Source organism: Typha latifolia, chromosome 3, assembly GCF_019914945.1.
Source record: "Typha latifolia isolate L0001 chromosome 3, TyphaL0001v2, whole genome shotgun sequence".
Lineage (NCBI taxonomy): Eukaryota > Viridiplantae > Streptophyta > Magnoliopsida > Poales > Typhaceae > Typha > Typha latifolia.
In genome coordinates, this window is record NC_133088.1 from 17,776,812 (window position 1) to 17,786,885 (window position 10,074).

General features: G+C 40.1%; 3 protein-coding genes and 1 non-coding gene across 8 annotated transcripts; 2 read left to right on the forward strand and 2 right to left on the reverse strand.

Annotated features, from left to right (window-relative positions):
• Window positions 1–22: 22 nt before the first annotated feature.
• On the reverse strand, window positions 23–2,919 carry LOC140784587 (uncharacterized). The gene is made up of 9 exons (XM_073132079.1): window positions 2,423–2,919; window positions 2,172–2,323; window positions 1,624–1,719; window positions 1,405–1,467; window positions 1,081–1,149; window positions 901–1,003; window positions 743–814; window positions 493–581; window positions 23–395 (listed from the first exon to the last, which is right to left on the reverse strand). Exons 1-9 carry the CDS (start codon window positions 2,760–2,762, stop codon window positions 243–245), a joined length of 1,137 nt encoding a protein of 378 aa, XP_072988180.1. The 5' UTR covers window positions 2,763–2,919; the 3' UTR covers window positions 23–242.
• Window positions 2,920–3,899: 980 nt separating this feature from the next.
• Window positions 3,900–6,540, reverse strand: LOC140783215 (uncharacterized). The gene is made up of 5 exons (XM_073130004.1): window positions 6,388–6,540; window positions 5,836–5,971; window positions 4,861–4,954; window positions 4,309–4,389; window positions 3,900–4,222 (listed from the first exon to the last, which is right to left on the reverse strand). The coding sequence occupies exons 1-5, from the start codon at window positions 6,425–6,427 to the stop codon at window positions 4,085–4,087; spliced, it is 489 nt and encodes a 162-aa protein (XP_072986105.1). The 5' UTR covers window positions 6,428–6,540; the 3' UTR covers window positions 3,900–4,084.
• A 304-nt stretch (window positions 6,541–6,844) lies between these two features.
• Window positions 6,845–8,690, forward strand: LOC140783281 (mitochondrial carnitine/acylcarnitine carrier-like protein). 5 transcript variants are annotated; one of them, XM_073130106.1, is made up of 4 exons: window positions 6,845–7,094; window positions 7,328–7,428; window positions 7,590–7,981; window positions 8,079–8,690. In XM_073130106.1, exons 3-4 carry the CDS (start codon window positions 7,590–7,592, stop codon window positions 8,578–8,580), a joined length of 894 nt encoding a protein of 297 aa, XP_072986207.1. In that variant the 5' UTR covers window positions 6,845–7,094; window positions 7,328–7,428; the 3' UTR covers window positions 8,581–8,690. The 5 variants fall into 5 exon arrangements, with proteins under 5 accessions (XP_072986207.1, XP_072986206.1, XP_072986204.1 ...); XM_073130105.1 differs by having other exon boundaries at window positions 7,328–7,423; XM_073130107.1 differs by having other exon boundaries at window positions 6,860–7,094; window positions 7,328–7,341.
• Window positions 8,691–8,692: 2 nt separating this feature from the next.
• TRNAM-CAU (transfer RNA methionine (anticodon CAU)) lies at window positions 8,693–8,779 on the forward strand. The gene is given in 2 exon segments: window positions 8,693–8,730; window positions 8,744–8,779. It is a non-coding gene; the product is annotated as a tRNA-Met (tRNA).
• The last annotated feature ends 1,295 nt before the right edge of the window (window positions 8,780–10,074 follow it).

Below are 10,074 nucleotides of genomic sequence, written 5' to 3' on the forward strand. Positions count from 1 at the left end.
TCAGCAAGAGTGGTGAAAAGGCTTCGAATGAGTATACACGCCTTTCATTTCTACCTCGTATAGTATGTATCTGTATACAAAATAATCTCTATTTGACACTTTTATAATGCCAATATATACACATATATCTACATTGAATAGCCTGATGCCACTAATATCCTTATTGATCAAAAGCCTTGCTGCCAATGCTGCTTGCTCATTGTTCCCTTTTCGGCTGGGGGTAATACAAATAATTTTCAGCTCTATAATTTGTTGGAGTTCTTTGCCTCCACCCTCACTTGCTGAATTCTGTGTCGCAGCCTGCGCCTGTGATCGTGAATTTTCCAGAGTCCATGGCCGAGCACCACAGCAGAGTATATACCATGCGTGATCATAGGAGCTAGAATATTATCTGTCTGCAATCATCAGAAGGCAATGACTAACCTTTAGTCATCTCCTCTTTTTACCCTCACTATAGGAAAAGCATTTGATGATTCGAGTGCTAGAATTTACCTGGATCCATTCGAAGCCAAGGTAGAGTGCCAATAATCCTTCTAGAAGGGGAGAATATATCTTCTTCATTTGCCTTCTCTCGTACCAAGCTACAGAAAACATTGCGGAAATTAGTATCTTTTGCAATTTGATTCAGTCCCAATCACATCCACCATCAATAACACCAAGTCACCAACTCGGTTCTAATCACATCCTTAACTAGCATAGATTTTTGTTCCATTATACTAGGTACAAATATGTATAGACACACCTGCAAAAAGTTTCTTGAGATCATCTCGACTAGAACTAGAATGCAACACTGGTGCAACCACATAAGTGGGGTCTGCAGAAGAACGATAGGGACATGGGATTAGCACTAATATTCGTATCAACAATGATGTGGGGAAGTAGGACATCACCAACACACACCTTTTGGGGCTGTTGCGATATAGTAGAGTGATCCTGTGAGAGCTGCTGTGATAACCGCAGCAAATGCTTGAGCAAAAGGGACAAAGAGAGGTAACATGCCAGTCTGCAATGATACTCCATTATAAGAATCTAACTGCAGGTATAAGAGAGTAGATGCTGAAATCGAAACAAGAGGCCTACCAAAGAAGCGATTCCTCGTGAATCTTTCAGGAGTTCAGTACCTCTCAGAAACATATCGGCCAATGCTCCCTGTAAGATAGCAACTTGCAAGAATTAGACAATAAAACTCACTAAAGCAAAGAACAGATTATATAGCAGATGAATTTGCCATGTTATGTGTTTGACCTGGACTAATATAAAATGAAACAGTTTAGGGTGTCATCCAGTAAACCTTTTTTATGTTTACTATTATATTATTTACATCATTTACAATTCTTCAGTCAAGGAGAAATCGTTGGTTGTGTTAATAACTTAAACATACATCTAGACATTATGAGTCCATACCTGAACAGCAGCCCGATAGAAGAGCTCCTCTCCGATTGAGCTAGCAGTAACAACTAGAATGAACTGCAAATAGACAGATACCGCATTCTTATCAGATACGATTAATAGTTTAAACTTTTATATACAATATGCATGCCAAGGCCGGCTTCCTATGCAACTGGACTCGTCCATCTCCATAGCAAAGCTTAAAAGAAAAAAAGAAGCAGTTCTAGGAAGTACCTGCCACGGTGACATTCCATAGAAGAAACTCCGAAGCTCTTCATCCTCCACATCTCTAATGGCACGAGCATGGGGCGAATATTTGACCACCTCATCCTGCAAACGTGGCCAGTTCATTATCATGATTTCGACTTACTCTCTGTGAGTCTGTGATGCATTATAGATATGAACCGAACATAAACGTACTCAAACACTATAAATGATTGATCTTATAAGAATCTAACATCAAGATTTAGGTAAAATAAGTAAATCATATGTTCTATAGTTTTGCCAAAAGCGCTCCATAAACACAATTACCATCAAAACGGAAATAATCAAAGATTCCAGTTCTAAAGCTAACAAAATATTCTAGCTCTATTTATTAACTACTACCAGAATCAAGAAGAAACAGAGCTTCCACTTGCAGATTTTACTTTCTCTTTCTCTTAAATCATAATTACACTTATGAGAAGAATCTCAAGATTGGAAAAGAAGGAATTTGATCAAAAAATTTAAAAAGAAAACAAATATATATATATATATATATATATATATATATATACACGTACATCGAGGATAAATAGAAGCGCCATGATCGGGGGAGCAGCATAACCGAGCCCCTCCAAAATCGCAGTTAACGACGGATTAAATCCTCCCATGCAGTCGATTCCGGTCATAGAACATATGAACCTTCCCGCGATCGCCATAGCCCCATATATACCTAATACAATATACCAAATTTAATAACTACACCGACAAATTAAAACATCAACAAAAGAAGGGAAAGTTTCTTTCTTAATACTCGATTCCCAAAGCTTACCAATCCCATAGCTGAGTCTAACAACGGCTTCAAGCTTCTCCCAAACAGCGTACTCCGAATCGATACCACTAAAGCTAGGATCTGAGATCGACGACGACGAGGAGGAAGAAGAAGCCGGAGACGTGGATACCTCCATCGCTGAACCGTGGGCAGCGAATCCTGGCTGCCGGTGATCCCCACCGACTGCGCGTCTGCCGTCGATCCTCTCTCTTCTTCCATCTGCGGATGCTCGAAACTTGACGTGGCCGATCGAATTCCTCCTTCCATAGCTGGGGGAGCAGCAAGAAGAGGAGGAAGAGAGTAGAGAAGAAGCACGAGGGGAGACGAAGCTGAGCTCCATTAGAGTGAGCGGGGAGGAGAGCTCGGAGCCTTTTTAAGGTGCACCACCGGAGGAGTAGGTTCGCATCGTGCTCTCCATCCGCGTGTTGGGGAGGTGAAGACTCGTGACTCTCCGCAGCCCCCCGTTTCGCCCCCTGGTTTTAGTTTTATTCGCCACCAGTTCCGGACGGGGTCCACCGGTTTAAAAATATCGGCTCAGCTGGTATTAGGTGTTCTTTCGAGCTGTGATCAGCTGAGGCGGCTGTTTGGCGTTCCACCTGGTATACGTGATCTCTGCGATGGTTGGGATGAGTCTGGGGAATTTGGCTGGCGAATGACTTTTCACCACGTAGGAAAGAGATTAGGGTGGAGAATCTGAGACGAAAAGATATAGCCACCAATTGGAGGAAAGAAAGGACTGAGAGCTGAGACGAAGCGCTCGTCGTGATGCTCCAAAGTCAAAGGATCAAGATTTGGATTGGGCTGTGGCTCTATCTCTTTAGATGTGGCTCAGAGAGAGTCTCATTCTTTCTTCCTTTTGAAAGAATTCTTATTCGTAATTTGCTCTTATGCTGGCCGTAAACTATCCCTAGGGTTATTATACTCAACAGTGAAGACGTACTAACTCGTATACTAGACAGGCGTGCCAATCCTTGATAAGAGCTCACACATTTGAGCAATCATAAGTACAAATTTCTTTGTAAAATAAATTAAACTTATATTTAGACTATGATGGTGAGGCTTTTGCAAACTTAATTGTATTTTATTTTATAATTTAATATATATAATTGAGTGCATATATATTTTATAATCAATACACACTTTATTATAATGGTATACACATAATTTCAATATACAATGCACACTAAAATTTATTATTATAAGTAAAAATAAATAAATATAATTAATTATAAAAATCCTCAATGATCTGCTTAGACTCATCATCTATAAATTGAAAAGAAACAAAAAGACTATCCTTAGGGTCCACCTTCAAAAATATCTTCTGTTGGCTCCGTATTTGTTGTGAATCACTATGCATAAAGATTATGAATTGAAGTATCTAACACACAAATAAAAGAAAAGAAAAAGAACAGAATTCTGCTAACTATGTATAGATTTCAATCTTGGTGTAGTTAATCTAATAACTAACTACTAGAGATTAAATCAGAAAGTATGCTGAGTTTACTCTGCTTATAATAAGTACTTGGAAGTTCATAATTAAACCATCAAAGCAGTGCCAAACAAGACACAAGGGCAAGCATATTACACCATCAATATCAGGTACAGAAAGCATGCGGGAGGCTCTATCTCGAATAGAGGGGAAAAACCAAAGTGACAGAAATTTTAGATAGCAGCTTCAACTTCGGATTCAGCTTCAACAGGTTCTTTTTCCACATTGTTCCCACCTCTCAACCGTACAGAAACATTGTCAATTGCAGAATTCAGCTGGCTTATCTTATCATTTAGAGTTTGACGAGTTTTCTGCTTGTATGATCCACAGACATTTCAATTAGGAAAAACATGTTTGGCTTGGTAGCAAAAGCATGAGAAGAAAACTAGTAGCTCACCTCTAGTCCCTCATCGTAATATATTGGTCGTTTCGCCTTCCGAAATCCATCTTCATTTTCATTCAGTACTGATTTCCTGATCTACAAATAATAAGATCCTCATAAGAACATCATATATAATATATACAATGATATACACAAGCATGCATATATATATATATATATATATATATATATATATACACAGGCATGCATTATCCAAGGCGACAGATGCAAACAAATTTATCTAGGAATTTTTAAAGGCAGAATATTTCTTAGATGCTAAGCAAAAATGTCCCAAGTTGAAAGCAATACTTTCTGTGACGCTTTATGTAATGGTAGAAATCGACATGCATCCATCTCAGATGGAACATAAAGTCAGTGCAGACAAACTTTGCAGATAAAAGGGTAGAAATACATTGCAGGCAGAGGTTCCGCAAGAAAAAGCAAGATTGTGAGACTGATATTTTCTAGCATCTAGGGGCCCTATTATCAGATGGATAGGCTAGTTGTGCAGCAATCCATTATAAAGGAACATGGTCAATACTGTTGTAGGCTTGTAGCTATCAATACCTGTGGGGCAAAAATATAAGCCAGTGTTCCAAATATTGCTCCTCCTAGAAGGAATCCAGCAACAAAATCACCACCTCCACCCTTAGAACCATCACTGCATTAGAAGTATTCAATGTCACAGACAAATCACAATCAGGCTGGAAATAGAACACTTAAATTATTTAATGCAATTAATGTATAGTAACATTATTATCAGCATTACAAAGCTATGACAGCAACAGAAGCACAATACATGGATATGAAATCCCACTGTTTAACATTTTCAGTGCAGAAGCTACCTAAGTAGAAAAAACATCTCTATCTTTTTTCCAAGGTAACTACAAAGTGAGGAAAGATTATGATTAACAAGTACATTTCAAGGATGAAAGTTACCATGCGATCAATGAGTCATGAGCATATCAGTGCTAATGAATGTGGCAGACTGGTTACTTGGAGAAGCATAACTTTAAATGAATTATCTTCCATAGCATAGTTCTCTTGGTCACTGTTCATGTATCAATTGATTGCTTTCTACCATTATTTTCAATCGGCATGTATAAGTGTCAGGCAAAGCGCATAGTTCTCTTGGCCACTATTCATGTATCAATTGATTGCTTTCTACCATTATTTTCTATCGGCATGTATAAGTGTTAGGCAAAGCCAAGAGTGTCATGACATTTGTTAAGCAGATATCACACACTATACTTGTTCTGTATGGCATACCGAAAGGCCCTGAGTGCTATAACAGACAGTGACAACATATAAGGCCCAGAGGAGAACCCTCATATTGTGGAGTAGATTCAAGATCAAACCCACTCTACTCTCAAAATCTATAAGAGCTAATGAACTTGCTAATTAAAGTTAGCATCTTTTCACTTACTAATTTGAGTTCTAACAAAATTGCTTGTGAATTTTTATGCAATAACAGCCATGGAAGGCTTCTTACATCCAAAAAAGAACGAAAAAGAAAAACGAAATTTAGTCGAGAGTTTGCACCTGTACTCAGCACGGACAGATAAATTCCTACGATAAGCTACTTTTTTTGAACTCCGACATATTGCCAATTGAGATGGGCGGTTGCTCGATATGTTTAGCTTGTCGGATGTATCGAATGTCTTGATAAGAGCTCCACCTTTGAAACCACCAAAAGAGGAATTAAAAATACGATGAAGGTGAAAAGTGAGTAAAGAAACAAAGGAAATCTTTTCAAATGCCTTAATACCGACAGCTACAACAACGAAAATTTCTATCTCAACAAGAATACACAAAGATTCCACAACAAAATATTTTCATGATTATCTTTTAGCTTATATAATGTAGTAAAGAGATCAGCCAGAAAGATCAAAATAAGAGTAAGGGAAATCGAAAATCACGATCCAAATTCGAAGAACTTGTGAGAGCGATCTCTTATTAGGGTTTGGTGATCCATCGACGATCGACAACCGGATCGAAGCAGGTGTTCGATAGAAGGAAAACACACCAAGAAATCAACATTGAAGACTATAAGATTAGAAGAAGGAATAGAAGAGATGGAGAAGTAAATCTCACCCGAGAGCGAAAGAGTTGCGGAAGAAGTCGCCATGGGCATCGATGGAGTCGAGGAGACTGGAGAAGGGTTAAAAAGATGTTAGCCGCGTCAGTGAACTGGAGCCGGAGGCGGGCGGCCGCCGAATTACCGATATTGCCCTTGTCTTTCCCCGAAATGAGGGTTAGAAAGGGAAAGACTCATTGGAATATCCGCCCAACAACTACTATGTGGGCCCGTGTGTTTTTCTCAACTTCTTGTCTTTATATCAATAAACCCATGGGCCACTAATCATATGCTAGATGATGGGCCCATATTGAAAGCCCACCCACCTACAAACCCAATATAAAGGTTGCATTTATATTATACTCTCTCTTTTAGTAATGGACTAATGGGCAATAGCAATATTTAATGTGCACGCCGACATAATAGTGTTCAAGTTCAACTATGAGTCTATGGCTTGTAGCCCAAACAAATTTTGATTTGAAGTCTCTCTCTCTCTCTCTCTCTCTCTCTCTCTCTCTCTATGTCACAGTGGAGGCAATCACTCCCATTCCCATGTTACCCATTGTTGTCTGGTTGTGGTTCTCAGATTCGTTTCCATTAGATCTCCTCTGGACGATCGCAAATTATAAATACCTCCTAATTCCAACGTTTCAGCTTTCTGCTAAGGGCCGCCTAAGCCCCCTTCTCTCAGTCAGTATAGTTGCTGTGTTAGACTATACAAACGGTCAGTACCCATCTCTTCTTTTTCTCCGGATTTGATTATCGCTTTGTTTCTTTTTGTGTATGTGATTCATAAAATGCATCTTGGGTTAGATCAACAGATGATGTGGAGTAGTTGTTTGTGGATCATGTGGTTTTTTATTAGGGTGCTATGAATCTTTGCTTGTGATCTATTTTAGATTTCTTTGCTAACCGGTGATGCGGTTTTGTTTACCCTTTGTTATATGCGAGGTCCAGCTGCATGATTCTAGGTGAAGTCTATCAACTTTACTTGCTATATGTCCTCCATCACAAAATGGATAATTTTGTGAGATCAATCCTTTAATACTGCAAGTGAGGTTGTAGGATTGTTTGATTAATTGACATCCCTATTATACCTCTACCTTTTATTCCTCATTTTGGATGCTGTTAGATCCAAAGGGAATATTGTTCCATTCCATAGCCTGCAAATATGCACTAATCAATGAGTGAAATTTTCTTTTTTCTTTCCAAATGGTAGATGGGAGACATAGCGAAGGACTTGACTGCCGGAACAATCGGAGGCGCGGCACAGCTGATCGTCGGTCACCCCTTTGATACCATCAAAGTTAAACTTCAAAGCCAGCCTGCCCCACTTCCCGGTAAACTCCCCAAGTATGCCGGTGCCATTGATGCAGTCAAGCAAACGTTAGCTGCGGAAGGCCCAAGGGGCTTATATAAAGGGATGGGAGCTCCGCTTGCCACAGTTGCCGCCTTCAATGCTCTTCTCTTCACTGTAAGGGGACAAATGGAGGGTTTGTTGAGGTCTGAGCCTGGTGCTCCACTCACAGTGAACCAGCAGGTTGTATGCGGTGGTGTTGCTGGAGTTGCGGTTTCTTTTCTAGCATGCCCAACTGAACTGATCAAGTGCAGGTTGGTATATTGGATCACAGTAAGCTAGGTAGGTAGGGGAATCGTATATTGATATGTTTCTCTCATCGATCTATGACTGGATGACATTGTCGAACAGGTTACAAGCTCAGAGCGCCTTGGCCGATTCCGCTGCTTCTTCAGGTAGGGTGAGATATGGAGGACCTATGGATGTAGCAAAGCATGTTGTTAGATCAGAAGGTGGAGTTAGAGGCTTGTTCAAAGGCATGGTCCCGACTTTGGCACGCGAAGTTCCTGGGAATGCTGCAGTGTTTGGTGTCTATGAAGCCCTTAAGCAGTACTTCGCTGGAGGGAAGGACACTTCGAAACTGGGAAGCGGTTCGCTGATTGTCGCCGGAGGCCTGGCTGGTGCGACGTTTTGGCTCCTAGTCTACCCGACTGATGTTGTGAAGAGTGTCATTCAGGTCGACGACTATAGGAATCCAAAGTTCTCTGGATCCACTGATGCCTTCAAGAAGATACTGGCGGCAGAGGGAATCAAGGGCCTTTACAGAGGTTTTGGACCTGCCATGGCTCGCAGCGTACCAGCCAACGCAGTATGCTTCTTGGCATACGAGGTGACAAGGTCTAGTCTCGGATAGAATTCATTGATCGCTTCCCTGATTGCTAAGAATTTTTCACTGGAGTGTTCCAGATTGACATTTGATTGATTGTTTCCGATTATCTTTAATAGACAAAACTTTTCCTCAAATTGGGGTGGTGGCGCAGTTGGCTAGCGCGTAGGTCTCATAGCTATATTGAGTTATCCTGAGGTCGAGAGTTCGAGCCTCTCTCACCCCAATATTTTTCTTTTATTTTCATTCGCCTTCTTTCTTTTCTCTTCTTTATAGAATTACACAAAGTGGTGAATGATCAATAATAATTAATAATACATCCAGAAACAAAAAAATTACAATATAATCTGGGAGATTGCCGAGGTTCTTGAAGATTTATTGACAACATCTGGACTTCAACACATTTCACAGCACATCAGATGCAGTAGCAGTTCAGCATCCAAGAATTCTCTTACAGCGCCAGCTCCTTCGCAATGTCTGCTTCTTCTTTTTCTTCGATGCCTTACCGGGGTTCTGATCTGCATGTCGGGGCTCAATCAGTGAATTCCTCACCGTTCGCTCATCGCCGACTACTTCACCCTTACGACGAGAAATAGGCATGTGCAGGTCAGTCATATGCTAGTGCTAGAAATTATGGTTGCTTAGTAATTTCGCTTTCGAGATTACACTAAGAGTCGATTTTTAAATGATCAATAGCTTTTCACAACTATGCATATATCTTCTTCGCATGATCAAATCATATGTTAAAAGATAGAAAGAAGCCCAAGTAGAGATCGAGATATTTAACTGTCTCACCTGTAAAGGGTGGTTATCACTGCTCACTCTCTGTTGTCTGCTGTCTTCTTGGTGTTCAGTAACATGATCATCAAAGCTTTGAAAGGAAAGGAATTCCTCCCTGTTGCTCATAAATTGCCTCATCGATGGGCTCTCTGGAGTGTGCACTGTTGAAGAGCTTGAAACACTGCTGCCCTCCATTTCTAAGCTTATCTGCAAGTGATAGACATGCAAAATAGATCCTAGATAATAAATGACTGCTAGCAAAATAGATTATCTTTTCTCTGACGAAATCAGAGAAGATTGTTGCTTATGGAGATGGTCACCAAGAAAACTTCCATAAATATGTGGAATTGGAGAAGATGATAATAAAGCATAGAAAACCAATCGGTAATACAATTTAGATCTACCAGAGAAATGTTTCTGAACTATATAACTCCTAAATCTGACAATGGCATTAACTAGTGCTATATTTTTATAGAAACTGCCATCATTTCTACCTGAGCCAACCTATGTTCGAGAGATGCGACGCGATTCAGCAGAGATCCTTTTGCATGGGCTTCTTGGATTGCGGAATCCAGCGGAATGCTTCTCTTCCCGATCGGCAGGAACACGCCTTCGCTCCATCTCGATGAATTATGCTTGCTTTCTAAATAATTCATCTGAGCTTATGGATTCAGAGGTTAAGGTAATAACTCTGAACACCATTTTCTATCAAGATATAATTTATTGTGATAAAAGTTTACA